The sequence below is a fragment of the Mobula hypostoma genome, chromosome 10, assembly GCF_963921235.1.
Source record: "Mobula hypostoma chromosome 10, sMobHyp1.1, whole genome shotgun sequence".
In the NCBI taxonomy this organism is placed as follows: Eukaryota; Metazoa; Chordata; class Chondrichthyes; order Myliobatiformes; family Myliobatidae; genus Mobula; species Mobula hypostoma.
Window position 1 is genome coordinate 20,925,307 of NC_086106.1, and position 19,280 is coordinate 20,944,586.

At 43.9% G+C, this 19,280-nt stretch overlaps 1 gene segment (V, D, J or C); it reads right to left on the reverse strand.

The window, feature by feature from the left end:
• Window positions 1–9,289: 9,289 nt before the first annotated feature.
• On the reverse strand, window positions 9,290–18,828 carry LOC134352434 (igW heavy chain V region W26-like). The segment is given in 3 exon segments: window positions 9,290–9,382; window positions 18,372–18,673; window positions 18,783–18,828. Coding segments are annotated over 3 exon segments (441 nt in total).
• Window positions 18,829–19,280: the final 452 nt, after the last annotated feature.

The window sequence follows — 19,280 nt, forward strand, 5'->3', positions numbered from 1 at the left end:
GGGTGAGTACATGACCGATCAACGCATGTCTAAGAAAAAGAAGTGTAGGGAACACTAACAATTTTCTCTATCGGAAGTTCTTCTGACGTTTGGGGATGGGGTGGGGAGGAGTGGAGAGGTGTAGAGCAATGCATGAATGTCATGTTACACCTGAAACTGGAGGAGGAAACCAACATCATGATAGACAGATTTTGTCGTGCTAGTGTTAAGCTAGATTTATCCATGGAGAATGATAAGGAAGGGAGAACATATATTGGAATTGATTGTATGTAGTGCAATGCCTGTGGCGTGATAAATATGATGGGATAACATAGGTCCTGTAGAGCTCAATGCGACTGGGATATTGTATCCATTACGGAAATATAGCTAAGGGCGGGATATGACTGCCAACTAAATGTTCCAACAAACAGAGGCTTCAGGTAAGCGGAGAAAAGAGAGGAAGGGAAGTTGCATTTAGATTAATGTAGACATCCCAGTAATAGCAGCGATGAAATTACTGATCGCTATCCATTGAGATTTTTTGAGTGGATCGTCGAAATAAGAAGGGAATGATTGCATTATGGGTTTGTAAAACATGCCCCAAAATAGCCAATGGAAAGTAGAATAATAAATATACAGGGGGACTGTGAAGAACTGTGACAATAATACGTTGTCGCAGTCGAGGTTTTAAACTTCGCTGTCATAGTCATGACTTTGGAAACGGTAGAACAATATTACCTACCCTCCAATCCTCTGGTACCTCCCGAGTCGCTAAGAATTATTATAATACCTCTACAAGGGACCGGCGGTTTTTACGCTTGACATCCATAGGCTCCGAGGGAGCATCTGCCAGGCCTTGGGGATCTATGGACCCTGACATGCCTCAGGAATGCAATGACTTCCACTTCTGTAATCCACAAAGGTCAATGACCTTTATGGGTTGAACTAAGAAATCGCTGGAGTAAAAGTAACCTGATGGCAGTAAAAAACAGGACTCCAAACAGCTGCAGTGATGTGGACTACAAATTACAACAGAGAATACAGAAGGCCTGTCAGAAATTCAGTATTTTGATTATTTTGGAGGATTTTAACATGCGAGTAGATTGGGAAAATCAGATCGACACTGGATCTCTAGAGAGAACTTGTAGAATATCTGCGAGATGGCATTTTAGAACAGCTTTTTTTTTTAGCCCACTAGGAGATCGGCTGTACTGGATTGGGTATTGCGTAATGAACCGGAGGTGATTAGGAAGACTGGGGTGAAGGAACCCTTAGGAGACAGTGATCATACCATGATTGAGTTCACTGTGAAAGTCGAAAAAGAGAGGCCGAAATCCGATGTGTCGGTATTTCAGTGGAGTAAAGGATATTATAGTGGCATGAGAGAGGAACTGGCCAAAGATGACTGGAAAGGGACACTGGCCGGACGGACGGCAGAGCAGCAATGGCTGGAGTTTATGCGAGAAATGTGGAAGGTGCAAGACAGATATATTCCAAAAAAGAAGAAATTTACGAATGGAAAAATGATGCAACCATGGCTGACAAGTGAATGCCAAAGTTAAAGCAAAGTACAGGGCTTACAAGGAAGCAAAAGTTAGTGGAAAGACAGAGGAATGGGAAGGAAACTAAGAAGATAATTAAAAGGGAAAAGATTAACTATGAAAGAAAGCTAGCAAATAATACCAAAGAGGATACTGAAAAGCTTTGTCAAGTATATAAAGAGTAAAAGATAGGTGAGAGTAGATACAGGACCGATAGAAAATGATGCTGGAGAAATTGTAGTGGGATATAAGGAGATGGCAGAGAAAATGAGCGAGTATTTTGTATCAGCCTTCACTGAGGAAGACATCAGCAGTATACCGGACACTCAAGGGTGGCAGCGAAGAGAAGTGTGCGTAGTCACAGTTACGACAGAGAAAGTACTCAGGAAGCTGAATTGTCTAAAGGTAGATACATCTCCGGCACCAGATGGAACGCACCCTCGTGTTCTGAAGGAAGTAGATGTAGAGATTGCGGAGGCATTAACGATGATCCTTCAAAAGTCGATAGATTTTGGTATGGTTCCGGAGGACTGGAAAAAGCAAATGTCACGCAGCTATTTAAGAAGATAGCAAAGAAAAAAAAAATGAAACTATAAACCTGTTAGCTTGACATCGGTGGTTGGGAAGTTGTTGGAGTCGATGGTCAAGGATGAGGTTACGGAGTACCTGTAGGCATATTACAAGATAGGCAGAACTCATCATGGTTTCCTGAAAGGAAAATCCTACCTGACAAACCTATTACAATTTTTTGAGGAAATTGCAAGTAGGCTAGACAAGGGAGTTGCAGTGAATGCTGTAGCTTGGATTTTCGGAAGGCCTTTGACAAGGTGCCACACATGAGGCTGCCAAACAAGATCAGAGCACATGGAATTACAGGGAAGTTGCATACGTGGATAGGTGTTGCCTAAATGGCAGGAAACAGAGAGTGGGAATAAAGGGATCCTATTCTGTTTGGCTACCGGTTACCAGCGGTGTTCCACAGATGTCTGTGTTGGAGCCTCTTCTTTTTACTTTGTAAATTAACAATTTGGATTTTAAAATAGATGGCTTTGTGGCTAAGCTTTCTGATGATACACGGATGGGAGGAGGGGCCCGTAGTGCTGTGTCAACAGAGAGTATGCAAATAAAAACTTGGATAGGTTGGAAGAATGGGCAAAGAAGTGGCAAATGAAATGCAATGTTGGAAAGTGTTTGATTATGCACTTTGGCAGCAGAAATAAACGGGCAGACTATTATTTAAATGGGGAGAGAATTCAAAGTTCTGAAATGCAACGGGACCTGCGAGACGTCGTGCAGGATACCTTTCAGTTGAATCTCCAGGTTGAGTCGGTGATGAAGAAGGCGAATATAATGTTGGCATTCATTTCTAGGGGAATACAGTATAGGAGCAGGGATGTGATGTTGAGGCTCTATAAGGAGCTGGTGAAACCTCACTTGGAGTACTGTGGGCAGTTTTGGTCTCCTTATTTAAGAAAGGATGCGCTGACGTTGGAGAGGATACAGAGAAGATTCACTAGAATGATTCCGGGAATGAGAGAGTTAACATACGAGGAACGTTTGTCCGCTCTTGGACTGTATTCCTTGGAGTTTAGAAGAATGAGGGGGGACTTCATAGAAACATGTCGAATTTTAAGAGGCATGGACAGAGTGCATGTGGCAAAGTTGTTTCCCATGATGTGGGAGTCCAGTACGAGAGGGATGACTTAAGCATTGAAGGGCGCCCATTCAGAACAGAGTGCAAAGACATTTTTTTGAGCCAGAGGGTGGTGAATATATGGAAATTGTCGAACGGGCGGCAGTGGAGGCAAATTCATTGGGCGTATTTAAGGCAGAGATTGATAGGTATCGAAGGAGCCAGGTTGTGGTGAGAAGGTGGGGGAGTGGGACTAAATGGGAGAATGGATCAGCTCATGATAAAATGGTGGAGCAGACTCGATGGGACGAATGGCCGACTTCTGCTCCTTAGTTTTATGGTCCTATGGTCTTATGAATTTGATGCCTCAGTGCTTCACTTCTACTGTCCCTGACCTGTCTCCTGTGTAAATCCACACGCGAAGCATTCATTTAAGCACTATGCTATATGGTTTGACTCCACACAAGTGAATTATCCTTCTGGTGTTAAAGGAAGACTGATTTTTGCTCCTCACATATCTGCAGAATACCGTATGAAATTCTTTCACTCAGTTTTCCAGAGCTCCTTCGCGCCTTCTTTCCGACTTCTGATTTCTTTTTGAATTTTTCCCTTGTATTTCATATACTCTGTAAACACCCCTGTTGATCCTACTAGCCTATAACTGTTGTGTATTTCCTTTTCTCTCTTAACTAGTGCCTCATTAACTCTCTAGCACCAAGGTTCCCTGCACTTGTAATCTTTACTTTTATTATTCTCACAGGGAGACACAAACTCCGTACTCTCAAAATTTCGTTTCTCAAGCCCTCCCACTGATTAATTACACCTTTTCATGAAAAAAAAATGCCTGTCCCAACCTCTTATTTCTCAGACCATTTCTGGTATCCGCAGAACTGAATTTGTCCAATTCTCAACCGGCGGACCAGACCCATCTATTTTCATTTATAGTTAGAAACGAATGGTATTGTGGTCAGTGGATGCGAGCTGTTACCCGACACTAATTCTGTCACGTATTGAATCTACTTACTGATGAAGGGAAGTTTCCTGAACAAATGTGGGAAACATGATCACATCGAATCCTTTTATAGAATGAGATCCCAAACAATATCTGGAATGTTAAAAAAAGCACTTAGTATAAAAAACCCGAAATTTCTTTTACGTCTGCGACCTATCGCGACGATATTATGTCTACCTTCAGTCCAGGTGCAAGAAGTCCCTTCTGTGCATGTCCTCCATTCACAGGAAACGAGCTAAGAAACCGAAAAAATCTTACGTCCACCCTCCTATACCAACCCCTTAATGACATTGAAAATGTATAATCTTCGTATATTTGGGCTTAGCTGCGTGTAGAAATCCTCAGATCACAAACCTGAATATCTTGCCCTTTATCGTAGCAACCGACACTTTGAAATCCCTGTGCAGAACCTCGTCACTCGTTTTACACATGTCATTGGTAACTAAGCAGACCATGAACCCTGGCTGTTCAGGCTTCGACTGAAGAACACTCAGGGCTCGATCGAAGATATCCCTGCCCTGCTGCCAGGGAGGCAACATACCATCCGGGAATTCGCTATCACCAACAGAAGCGCATTTCCGTTTCCCGAACTAACGAGTCCCCTATTATCACAGCACGCCACTTCTCTCCCCTTCGCTCCCGTGGCAAGGAGCCAGACTCAGTCCTAGAGAACCACCAACTCTCAGTATAGCCTCAATTATTTGACCTGTTTGGGAAGGGTAACACTACTAAGAGCCAAACCACAATGTCGTTACTTCAGCCAATATAGTTCTCCGGATCATTGAGGCAGGCAAGACCCAAAACCCTACCACAAGTTTGTCTTCCTTTTGGACGAAGAATAATGTTCAACATTTGATTCATGAAATGTTGCGGTTGATACTTCAGCTGGACATAAAAAGTTTGAAAAGTAGTTTCCAGGTCAAGAAAGCATTGTGTGCGCTTTAAACGAACCGAGTACTTTCGATCTCAGTACAAGAATATACAATTTGTCCCAATGACCCGCAAACTAATTCCTACTTTTAGTTAGGGTGGGTTATTCATGCTGACTATCGCTGACCACTTGCCACCATTATTACCACAATAAACGTACAATGGAGAGTTGGGGGGGGGGGGGGGGCGGTGTGGAGGATGATCAGTGATATGACACGAAATCTTTCAGTGCGCAGAGGATACCTTGCAAGAGAATCGGAGAATTGTGCAGCACAGAAACCGAATTTTTCGGCAGCGAAAGATGGCCAGACATATTAAGACACTTCTCTCTATTTGACACTATCACCCTCTGTGTTTCCTCTTCTATCACCTACCCGAATGTTAATTGAACATCATATTGTACCAGCTGCACCACCTTTTCCGGAAACCCTTTGCAGAAAACCGCAGCCCAGTGTGGGGGATAATATAACTTAAATTTTCTTTAATCACTCCCTAAGAACCATGCATTTTTGCCACTGGTTCTTACGTTCCAAGCCAAGGAAAAAAGGCTGCAAACCTAACTATACAGCTCAGAAATGTGCAAACTCTTCCAACGTTAGAGTCTGCCTTCATTGTTACAGTGAACATAAATACAGTATATTTAACAACTCCATGTAACTAAAGCCACCCATTTTAGGAAACAGGTGAAACCTGTTCTCCACTCCATGCAACGCAGAATCATTCACCATCCATTTGATATCTCTGGATCCATGATAACTGCACACTCATGATCGCCTGAGCGCGAACTTCTGAATAACCCCCTGTAAGTACAAACACATCCAAATATCAGCTGTATGTGTCATGCTTTCGTGACACAACATGATTCTCAACATTGGTACCAATAAAGCGACAACTAAATGGTTGTATTAGCATCATGCTATCCGCACACTCTTGTGATTTTGAAAACTTACACCATTTGGCCACCAAAGCATGACCGTTGATTCCACCCATTCTGACATGCGGTGCGCCCGCTTAAATTGGCTGTACTATTAAATATGTTGATTTCGGCCGGTAAGCTTATAAAAATGGAATAATAGCTCTTGAGCATGCCCGCTTCCTCGGGAACAGTCGTTTTTTTTTTCCCCCGTATAGGTTGAAATTAGGTAATATGTGAGGAAATATACCATTTCCCCAAGTACAACATGAGGCGACGTTGAATCCGCGAATTCTTGCGAGCCATCAGTCCCTCTCTTCTGTGATCTTATTATATTCTCCACGCAATCCCTTCAACTTATTATAAATGTTAACGCCCACGTTGGTAATTAAAAACGATCAATTGAACTACTCCTGGAAGAAAATGGTAGATTGAGGAACACGAGGTCACCCGCCGGTACCCCAGGAGGTTTCCAACTGAACTGAGAAAACTGTAAACACAGACAACACCCGAGGTCATGAACGAAAGCTGCTTGTTAGAGCTCTGGGATAACCATGTTACAAGCTGCACTATTCGGCGGTCTAAATAATTTTATTCTCGAGATAAGTACTCAGAGGATCAGCGAAAGTTTATAGCACTGATCGAATCCAATTGCCTGAACAGGTACCGAGAAAAAGAAAATGTATCTTTCCCTACTGATGGATATAGTCCTTATGGAGTGTGCTCCATTAGGATTGATCAGTTAGGAATTATGCAGTGGAGGACGTGCCTTTTAAAAGAAAATACGTTTTAGAATTATGACACAGATCTGTGGTGTGAGTGTACTATAATAAATCCGACACGATCATTGTTGGTAGACTGATCCGTAAGATCCATTGAAACTTGATAGATTCGATGTAAAGATGGTTTGAGTATGGAAGGAAGAGTACAGTGATTAGGTTTGCAAACAATACAAGTATTGCGCAGTTTTGAATAAAGAAGGCGGTGTCAAATGGACTCAATTGGACGTAGACCACTTGGACCGAGAACTTAGAGACGATATTTTAATCGGGACAAGCGAAGGGCTTTGCACTTGTGACGGCAACTGCAAGACTGAAGTCTATCATAAGGGTCAGCCACATTGGCACCGTTGAGGTGCTGAGTGTCTGTCCCTGACCATCTTCATAATTGCATCCCATGTGTGGTCCGGGCCCTGATTTCTGCCTCATATTTGAGGACAGCTACACCTGACATGCTCCCATCTTAGTCTTGATCATGGCGCTGTTCATGGCTTACTTCAAGGTTCCCGCAGCTGTCTCTCGAATCTCAATATTGTCAGACATTCAAATCCTAGGTGGAGGCTCCGAAATCCCATCGTAGACAGATATACAGTTCAATGACTCTTCATTGCTGTTTCTTTTTTTTTGATCAGACAGGGATCTTAGCCCTACGCAGAGCCCCCGAGGCTAGAGGACTATTCTTAATCTGGCCTCTTTCGTTTGAGCTCTCTGGAATGTATGACCCTACTAAGAATTAGAACACAATGTCCTGACTCTACTTATCATCGATCTCCGAGACTTGAGAGCAAGGAAGCCTCCAAACCGTACGACAATATTGTTGCCCTTTTGGAGGAAACAAATCATGTTTCCCATTTTGCTTCCTTCATGGTGGAGTTGATGTGCCAGGTCGGTATAAACGGTTTGGGAAATTCTCCGGTATCTATCTAATTATTGATCCCTCAACCAGTACCACTGGATGCCTAATGTATTTATACGCCGTTGCTGTATCAGAAAGGTTTCTTTATGCAATTTCGGACCATTTTACCTGCATGACAACAGTGAGTAAACTTCAAAAAGTTCTACATTTTTTGCAGAAACCGTTCTGCTTTGTCCTAAAGACATAAACCTGCTGGCTGACTGACGTAAAGCACTTTCTGAGAGGAGAGATTTGGTTTGATTAGTAATTATGTCAAAGCAGTTTTTATTTGCGTGAGGAACAATATTTACTGCACGCAGTACTGCCATCATTAGGGTAGCTAAAGCCAATCGCCCACCATACTGATCAGCGCATTGGATGCCCACCACCGTGAGTTTGCTTTCAATATCGACCGGTTGTCTCCAAACTTACCTAGGGCAAAATATTCTTCCAGTAACCACGGCTTATCCTGCTCTTTGAATTCAGCTCCTGAGCTGCATGCAACAGCCGCCCTGTTCCTTTCACCGTCCGCAGTAGGTCAAAGAGTTATTTATCCCTGGGTTCAGTAGATGTGTCCAGGGTTTGGTGTTAAATTGATCGCTTATGTCTCCTATCAAAAACATATCACATCAATCTATATTCCACCCATTTCCTCCCGGGGTTTGTGTTTAATATTGATTCTTCTGGTATGGGTACAGACAAACGATGTGTACTCATTCTTTTTTGTTGCTAAGTGCGTTTTTCTACAGAGACCGGTGTCCCTCAAACACTTCCCTCAGGGGTATATCTGGTCATTACCTTTTTTTTGTTAGTCCCTGTCTCTCTGCCGGATACCTGGCCACATATTAGAGTGTTTCTGTTCTCGACTCTCAGTAGATATCTGTCCACTGACTGGTGTCGTTCAGCCCCTGTCTCACAGTGGGATATTTGTCCACTGACAGTTGTCTCCAATTTCCTCTCTCAGAGGATGACATTTGTCTACTGACTTATGGTCTTTTAGTTTCTGTGTCTCACGGGAATACCTGTACACATACTGGCGTCGGTCATTCGTTCCTCCTGGAATTCACTGTGTTTCTGTTTACACGTTCTGTTGCACGCAGGAATTGATAAATTGGATAAAGCGTGAAAGATCTTCAGTTTGGATCTGGTTTTGAGCTGACCTGCCTCCTGTATAGGGACGAGCAGCTTCTGGAGATTTGAAATCTCTGTTGGGGTTGTGAAGAGGAAGCTATGCCTCTGATTTCAGTGTGTGACAGCCTGTTCAAGCTGCGATGCCTTCATTCACTCAGAGCCAGTGTCTCTTTTGAAACAATTTCACTGCGTCTCCCGACAAAGCCGGCCTGAACTGAAGCGCCAATTTCAAAGGTGTCAAGCTTGTCAGTGCTCAGAGAGATGAATGTTATTTCCTATCTCTGCCTAATCATGTCCTGCATGGCAGGTAGGGATAACGCGGCTTGTCGCCTACCCGGCGTCACGGTCTTGATCGGTTATTCCCTGGGTCCGTGGAAATTTACTTTGTGGCACGATCAGAACCGTTCATTCCTTGTTTTCCTTAATTCATTGCTTCCCCGTGTTTCTTGGACTCTGTAATTAACGGCACTTGCGTCTCAGATGAACGAGTAGTATTTAGTCTCGGGCTTATAGCTACTAGGGGCTAGATCGGCATCATACGTTACCGAAGCAAATGCGAGGAAGTCACCCTGCCGGAACAAACCGAGTTAAAATGCTAGAGCTACTCAAGTCTTTTCCCCGATGAGTTCGGAGTTCGGATTTCAGAGATCAGAGTTCGGAGTTCGGAGTTTGGAGTTCCGCTTATTCCCGCTTCTGCTTTACACACTGCTTGATTTCCCTCTGAACATTTTTTTTCCTGTTTTGTTATCTAATGTCCGTGGAACATTTTATTAATCTCTGCTCTTTGTTTTATTTACAGACCTGCGATCCGACATTGTGTTGACACAGCCCGAGTCAGCAGTCGTAAATCCCGGACAGTCTCACAGACTTGTGTGTGCATTCAGTGGGTTCAGCCTCAGCAGCTATGACATGCATTGGATGAAACAGGTCTCCGGGAAAGGGATGGACTGGGTGGCGGTTTAACGGGTTAGCGCTTGTAAGACGTACGCGCCCGGAGTCCAAGGCCGATTTAAGGTTTCCAAGGACAGCAGCTTCATTTAACTACAAATGAACAACCTGTGTCTGGATGACTCTGCCACCTATTATTGTGCAAGAGACACAGTGAGAAAGATCGCGACTGACCAGAACAAAAATACCCAGCGAGAGGGCCACCCATCAGGGCAGTGATCGCCAAAATTGAATTCCAGTTTTTCTGGGCACGTTCAGTCGCCCATGCATTGGAAAGTGAATGTCAACGGGAAATCCTGAGAAGGGATGATGGTTAGATGTACCGAGTAGATCATCCGATCCCGTCGGATAGTAGCTCCGAGCCAAGCGCCGTGAATGGAAGTTGTGTCACTGGTCTAACTGGTCAAAGTGTGGGGCTTTGGTATACACGTGAGAGTAAATGATAAGGCTATGAGAAGCATTGATGATCATGGATAATTTAGTTTGGTTTAACTGCTGTGCTGGGAGAGAGTGAAAGAGGCATTGGTTTTCGTATGTCGGCACATCACAGTCGGTACTATACTGGATGGCACTGTGCAAAAGATGACCCTCTCTCCATGCGCATATCTACCACAACATAACTCTGTAAATTGGGCTCGTCGAAACTTGCACCAAATTTACCATGGAAGGAAAGGATGTTAATTAGACCCCGAGAGGATAATCTGGGAGTGGGTCTAGGTTCCACTGGAGATGTGTTTGGAAGGGAACGAAATACAGAGGAGGAGCTTTCAGTGGAAGCCCAGTGAAAAGTCCCGTTGGTTTGTATCCTTTCGACTTCGGACCTGGCTGAACGAGATTAAAACCCACAGTGTGAGACACCCGTAAAGAGAAGGAAGGTTTATGAGACCGCTGACCGGTTTTGTGCTCCTCAGGACTTCGGGTTGGATGTGATAAAGGCCCTTTGTGACTTGTGGTGAATAATCGTGTTATGGACCATGGCGGTGGGGTCTGACCAGAAACTACTCCCGAAAAATGAATTTCTGCGGGGCAGTCTGCATCCCTGATTTCCCACTGCTGCCTGCGAGAGTCATCTCACTAAGGCCCGATTTCTGATTACAAAGGGAAAAAATCTATTTCTGAGCGAGAAATTCCCGAAAGGGTTCCTCTTTGTTTCTAAGGGGTTGGCGGGAGCACAAATCAGTAGACTGAAATCTCTGAAATGACATGAAGAGCCAAGCTCGGAGACTGGGATGGAAATCCAGGAAGTGGCACCTCCAGATCTGAACAGGTTCATGTTGACCGATGCAGAGATAGTTGGATATTACAGGCAACCGTAGCGCCCCGATTAGTGCTATGCTATAAGTATTTCCTTTAGTAGCTTGGAAAGAACAGTCTGTTCTGCTTTTAGCATGTTTTGCTGTGAGTTAAATGTATGGAGTTTTATTGTTTAACGTAGGAGTGTTGTGTCAGCCAATCAGGATGTTGGAACTGTGTGAATGTTTAGAGAAAATGAGCAGAGAGTTTTCCCTGACGGACACTCTGTGGGTCGTGGTCTTTTTGATGGGAGCTGGAAGGGGAGAGCAAAGGGAAGAGAGATGATAATATTATCGCTTTTGCACGGGTGTTTGGTGCAAAAGAATGGCCTAAAGCAGGAAGGACTTATACTCTCGCGGGAGAGTCCCTTTGCTCGAGGTGGATATCGAGCGACATTCGGATGGTGGTGTGTGCCTTCACGCAGAACGTGAGTCCAGCTTGGCAGTGAAAAGGAAATTCAAGATGAGCTTCAATTTAGAAAAAAAAAACAATCGAGGACTATGTGTAACCCAAAGCAATTTGTAAAGTAAGTTCATGTTCGGCACAACAGTGTGGGCTGTAGTACATTCATTGTGTTGTAGCTTTTCTATGTTTCTACGTTTTTTTATGCTTATGTGCAGATCTGGACTGGGTGCAATGTAATGGAACTTTTAATTTTTTTGTTTGTTTTTTTTTTCTTTTTCCTACTTACTGTTCAAGGCACTAACGAGCCACATCTCCAGAGACGCCCAGCTGAAAAATTGTGTCACAAGCGAAGCTATTGCTTTTGGTGAGTGGCCACACTGAGCAGTGCGACTATCTTGCCTGCTGGCGCAAATAAACTCGGCGACAGTGACATCCGCATTACATTGTCACTCATTTGTAGGTTTGACGAATTCAGTGATTCGCCTGACACAGCATGTACACGAACGTCCCTGAAAAGGCGGGTTTATCTAAAAACTAGAATATACCCAATAATAGTGTAAGGTCCGGTTCTCCATGACACTAGTGAACCGTCCACAGACCGGGAACAGGCAGCAGTCGAATATGATCCGATCTCGTCAATAGACGGTGTTTTGTCCGCAACCGATTGTGCTCAGCTTACTGTTCATTCATGCCTGAGTTTCGATACTCAGCAGCAAATGAAACCATAATCAGGGGCTGGACATTTCAGTGCAGTTGAGCTAGTTCCTGCCAGTCATAACAAAGAATTTGTTCCGTGCCAAATTTTTGGAATTAAGTTTTCCTGCGTGTTGACTTCACATTAAATGTAAAAGAATTAAGACAAAATCTGGAGGAAATGCTGCTGGCTAAATATCTCCTCCGTACAGGTGGGTGTTAGTTCCATCATACAGTGTTCAGCGTGTGTTCTGTCGCAGGATACAGCAAAAGATATGCCAGGATTAAAAAAATAGGATTACGGTATTAGTTTCATTACCTGATTGGTGAGGATGTTCTGTACGGTACGATTTTCGAGATAAAGTATCTGTGGGGATGTCTGGCAGGAAAATAAATGCGGGAATTAAGGCATCTTTCCTTCATATATTACAGGTATCCTTGATTTTGTAGATGGGGAAAGAGAGGTAGTGCAGGTGCTGTGGGCAAGGAGGTTTTCAAGTCAATAATGTGTCATGGGCGCATTTAAGGGAACGCTTTTGATAAACGGTTGTGATCCGAAACACACTGCCTGAATGATCATGTGTTCCAATATTGAATTTAGGGGGGCAATAGGAGGAGATCCACCTCTTGTAACGATACAGGGAAGAGTAGATAGACTAATGGGATTATGGGATGTGTTCAGCTAAAGCGCAGAGGATTTCGGATGAATAGCCCCCCTGTCTGCTCAGTTGCTTTCGATGGAACTGGTATTTATCATGTAAAAGTTTCTGAAGAGTTTCTGTCAAGTACCATAGATTATGGAGAACATGATTTAAATGCTGTTTACAGCTTACATGCAGTGTCCTGGCAGCCACGGATTAGTTACAAATTTCCTTATGCACTGTCCACTTTCAGCCAGGGCAGGGGCAACAGGGATTAGACACAGAGTGAAGTTTCGCCTAACCTACCCATCATACACGCAAACGAGAAATTAGTTGAAATTTACAGTTCAAACTAACTGTTTGTCGTCACTTCACAGACAGAGGAAACACAATAATGTCTTGTCCTACTCCGTCCTCGACTTGGTTTGTTGAACAAGTGTTTTCCTAAATTGACCAGTGTTACTGATGTAACCCCATGAAAAAAGTTTTCACTGCTAACGAAATTGTCTTTCTGTTGAGAAGCGATCGTATAATTCAACCCGGAGGGGGACCGGTATTCGATGAAGGAACGTGTCGGTGTCTACTGACGATCGGTGAATATATATGGCTTTCGAAAGGGTTAACCTCCAACTTGTGCACATATGGATGTTTCATTGTAATAGGCACTTTGATGTACTTTTTAAATTTCTTTTCTTTACTATCCTTTCATTTAAATTAAGATTCACAAAAAAATATAATAATTCATTTAATCATATGCAGTGTGCTGTCTTTTATTTCTTGGCATTGAGTTGCAAGAGGGTAGCACATAATAAGTCGTCCACACGAACCGAGGTCTGGAGTAAGAGAGCCGTCTCAATCAGGGGGGTTTGGTTGTACCGGAGTGTGTATTCCCTGGATTTACGTAGCCCAAGGAAAGCGAGTATGGGAGGGAGGGTTTCGCTGGGGATTCAGCAAAAGTCATTGTGAGATGCAGTGCTGCCGGGGGCTTCAGAGGCAATGACGTGATTATAAAGGATAGACCTATTATCGAGTAGAGAATGTGGAGACATTCTTCAGATAACAAAAATCACAAACTTCAAGGAAATTGGAAGGTGGAGCTTAGGATGGTTAATGGCGCCTAAAGGGGAGTCCATTTGCTCGCATCTTCCGAAACACCTCTATTTCCATATTTAATATCTCTATTTTTTCTCTTTCAGCGTTCTTTGGAAGGCAGTGACCTGGAGTTACACGCTGATTACGGTTCTTTTCTGGGAATGGGTCACCTCTCGGTGTTTCATAACTGACTGTTGTTCGGCAAGCCAAGGGCTCGGCCTAAGAAATCCACTGGGCTTCGGAGGACCGAATTTTCATGGTTCTGAGGTCCACAATATCGGAGGTCGCTGTCCGAGAAGAAGACTGGTGTTTCGTTGGAGATGGGTGATCTAAGGCTGTGTGAGCAGAGACTCGAGTATTTTGGGCACAGACCTCGAAAAATGCGAACGAAACGGATTCTCAACATCGTAACCCAGCGAGCTGTTTGTTATATCTCCACTCTCGCTGTGAAAGGGAGACATCTCTTCCTCCCTTATTAGGCTGACAGAGAGCCTATGGTATGTCTGTAGCCGGGTGATTAACGTCGTATTGTAACGTACGGCAAGTCTCGGTCTTTCAGTTCCCTTGCTCACGCTTTACTGCTCGGTGGCGGGTGCCGATGCTTTTTTTGCTGGGGTTGGGAGGGGATATGGTTACTTGCTGCCGCTTACTCGTCGGAGGGAGGGAACCGGGGGGGGGGCGGTGGATGTTGGGGTTCTACCATTTAACTGTCGCTCATTCTTTGGGGGCACTCCTCTCTTTACTTGAAGGGCTGTGAATAAAAAGCATTTCAAGATGTAAACTCTATACATTTCTCTGACATTAAATATACCTTTGAAAGGTTTTTTTTTCAAATAACGATTCTGCACTCTGTTCTGGTGATTTCACTCAAGGAGAAATATTATCGAGTACACCGTGACCACAGTGACACAATGGACAAACACAAGGTCGGATTCAGGGAGAGTGAGAAATGGTCTGTAGACAAAACAGATGAGTAGTGCCGAGAGATGGACGTACAGTCCAAGGATAACACAACAACAAAGTTGTCAAATTTAAACTCAGTTAATAATGATCTGTAGCAGATTTGGATCTGCTGTCGATTCCCAACATCGTAACAATATGTATTTTTATTCCAGTTATTAGTAATGACGACCTTCAGTTTTACTGGTAGCTCAAGGAACGAGATCTCTAATTTTTCCTATCCCAGTCTGTTATGACTCCTGACTCTTCAATGTGTTTATCTCCAACTGTCCTCTGAATGACAGCTCAGATGTCTATCTTATTCTTACTACTGGCAATGCCGAGATCCCAAGAGGTACATAAAATTGTCCATCTCATTTTCATACTATCCGATATTCTGTCTACTTACTACAATACGGACAAAAGCCAGACAGAGACTTCCTGATCTGCTGGTTCACCATCTATCATTTTGTGCAACTATTCAAGTTATTTAATTGCACGTTGCTTCTGAGTTAGCACAGCCAACTGCTGTCTCCCTCTCTACCTCTACACCAATAGGCTGCTGAACCACCCATCGCCATTTACCTCCTTCACTCCACCATCCTGTTGAACATGAATTAAATTTGAATTGACTTTATTACTTACAAACGTCACATACATCGGGAGTAAAACTATTTACGTTATGTCTCTGCCTAGATGCGCATTGTGCAATTTAGAGTAATTTGTAATAGATAGTATGTGCAACAGAACAGTCAATATAGCATAGAAGTAGAATTCTGCAGCGTGAGTTAATCAATCCGATGACCTGATGGAAGAAGCTGTCCCGGAGCCTTGGTGCTGTTTTTTTTTTCTTTTCTGCTGTGGTACCGTTTTCCGTTCAGTAGTAACTGGTACAATTTGTGGTGGATGTGACTTGGATCTACAGTAATCTTTCGGACCATTTTTACCCTCTTTTCTCTGTAAATGACCTAAATATTGGGAAATTAATATACACAGATCCCACGGTGCGGAGTTAACAACCAGACGAAACAATAAAACAAACGGTATTATCCCACACGCATAGTTGTGGATATCTGCACAAAGCTAATAAATTAGTCGGTGAAGCATTACTAGCTGAGGCGTAACGTGAATAATCAGCACTTCCCGCTGTCTCAGTACGTTTAGAGTTCCGGTAATGGTGGCAATCCTGGCTGATCCGGCACTTATTCCTTCTCTGCATTTAATAGTTGGTAGATTATTTCATTGAAGTTCGTTTGTCCGTGTTCGTAATTTCTCACCTTACAGATTCACTCAATGATTAGAAAACATTTGTTTAACATCATATTGCCAATTTTAAACTTGTTTATCCACTCCCCTCCCACCCATTTGTTCCACAAAGTTTATTTTTATCTCGTTCACTCTAGTGACGAGATCGGACCATATTCCGCCGCAGCCGGATCCCGGTCTGTGGACAGTTCACTAGTGTCATGGAATACGTAACCTTAACTGTTATTGGGTATATTCTAGCTCTTAGAGAAATCCGCCGTTTGAGGGAGATTCATATACTTGCGAATCACTAAATTCGTCAAAACAGTAAATTCGTAAACTACAAATGAGTGACAATGGAATTCGGAAGTCCCTGTCACCGGGTTTTTTGGCGGCAGTAAGCAAGATAGTCGTACTGCTCAGTGTCGCCACTCACCAAAAGTAATAATTTCGCTTCTGACACCACATTTTACTGGGCGTATCTCAAAATGCGGCTCGTTAGTCCCTCAAACAGAACAGGAAAAAGAAATAAAAAATAAAAAAAAAGTTCCACTACATTTAACTCAGTCCAAATCTGCACATAAACATAGAAAACACAGAAGCTTACAAAAGATACAACATAATAAATGCACTTGGGTCCACATTCCTGTGCCGAACATGTAATTAATTTAGAAACTAGGGTTACACATAGCCCTCATTTTTTTTTCTATATTGAAACTCATCTTGAAGTTTTCTTCAACTGCCACACTGAACTCATGGTCTCCGTGAGGGTACATACCACAATCCGAATGTTGCTCGAAATCCGCCTCGAACAAAGAAACTCTCCCACGGGAGTATAAGTTCTTCCTCCTTGAAGCCATTCTTTTGCACCAAATACCTGTGAAGAAGGGATGGTATCATCATCTCTCTTTCCTCCTGTCTTCTTCCAGCTCCATCAAAAAGGCATCGGCCCACGTCAGTGTCCGTCAGGGAAACCTCTCCGCTTATGTTCACCACAACCTTCTCACAGTTCCACCATCCTGATTGGCTTACATAACACTCCTAGGTTGAATAACAAAGCATCATACCTTTAACTTTCAGCCAAATATGCTAAAAGCAGAACAGAATGTTCTTGGAAAACTACTGAAAGAAATACCTGCAGCATAGCACTAATTGGGGGGTTAAGGTTGCCTGCAATATCCAATTATCTCTGTGTCGGTCATCATGAAACTGTTCGGACCTGGAGCTGTCACTTACTGGATTTCCATGCCAATCTCCGAGCTTGGCTGTTCATATCGTTTCAGAGATTTCCGTCTCTGGTCATATGACCCCGCCAACCCCGAGAAACAAAGCAGAATCCTTTCGGGAATATCTCGCTGAATTTCTCCCATAGTAATCCGAATCAGGTCTTAGGGAGATGACTCTGGGAAGCAGCATTGGGAATTCAGGGATGCAGACTGCCCCGCAGGCGTTCATTTCTCGGGAGTAGTTTCTGGTCAACTCCCCACTGCCGTAGTCCATAACATGATTCTTCACCGCAAGTCACAAACGATCTTCATCATATCCACCCCGAAGTCCAGTACATCACAGAGCCGGTCAGCGGCCTCATAAACCTTCCGTCACTCTGTGGCTGTCTCATGCTGTGGTTCTCAATCTCGGCCATCCCAGTCCCGAAGTCGAAAGGAGACAAACCAACGTGATTTTTTTCACTAGGCTTCCACTGACAGCTGCTCCTCGGTATTTCGTTCCAAACACATCTCCAGTTCAAATTAGACCGACTCCCATATTATCCTCTCGGGATATGATTTACATTCATGGATTCCAGGGTAAAGTTGGGGAACCATTCGAAGATTCAAATTTACAGAGGGAGGAGGGCTATCTCTTGCACTGTGCCACCCTGTATAGTAGCGACTATGATGTACCGACATACGAAAACCAATGCCCCTCTGACTATCTACCAGCACAGTTACTCCGCAGTCAAACCGAACTAGAGTACTAAATTATCCGTGATCATCAATTTTCTCATAGCCTGATCATTTACTGTCACGTGTAAATCAAAGTCCGACACTTTGACTAATTAGACCAGTGATCCAACATCCATGGACGGCTTTTGTCTCGGAGCTGCTATCCGACGTGATCCGGTGAACTATTCTGTCTATCTATCCATCATCCCTTCTCAGGATTTCCCGTTAACAATCCAACTTCCATTGCATGGACGACGGAACGTGCCCAGAAAGACTGAAATACAAACTTAGCGATCACTGCCCTGATGGATGGCGCTGTCTCTGTGTTATTGTTCCGGTCCAGTCGCGATTTCTCTCACTGTGTCACTTGTACAGTAATAGGTGGCAGTGTCATCCAGCCGCAGGTTGTTCATTTGCAGATAAACGGAGCTGATGTCCTCGAAAACTTTAAATCGGCCTTGGACTCCGGGCGCGTATGTTTTGCTAACACTAGCCCGTAAAACCGCCAACCATACGAGCCCGTTCCCGGAGACCTGTTTCATCCAATGCATGTCATAGCTGCCGAGGCTGAACCCACTGAATGCACGCGCAAGTCTGTGAGACTGTGCGGGATTTACCACCGCTGACTCGGGCTGTGTCAGCACAATGTCGGATCTCACGCCTGCAAATTGAAAAGAGCAGACGTTAATAAAATGTTACACGGACATCGGATAAGAAAGTCTCAGAGAAATACTCGGACCCGGTTGGGCGACGTGCCGCGTTATACCCACCTGCCATGTAAGACAGGATTAGACAGAGGTAGGAAATAACATTCATCACTGTGAGCACTGACAAACTTGACCCCTTTGAGATTATCGGGCCAGTTCAGGGTGGATTTATCGGGAGACCCAGTGACCGATGTTTCAACAGAGAAACGGGCTCTGAGTGAATCAGCTTGAACAGGCTCTCGCATACTGAAACAAGAGCCGCAGCTTCCTGTTCCCATCCCCAGTAGTGATTTCGAATCACCAAAAGCTGCTCGTCTCTATATAAGAGGCAGGTCAGCGGCAAAGACCAGATCCAAAATGAGGATCTGACACACTCTATCCAATTCATCAATTCCAGCGTGCAACTGTACGTGTAAGCGGAAACACAGTGAATCCCAGGAGGAGCAAGTGACCGACACCACCGGTACGGGACAGGCAGGGACTGAAAGACACCAGTCAGTGGACAAATGTCACCCTCTGAGAGAGGAAGTGAGAGACAACTGTCAGTGGACAAATACCCCC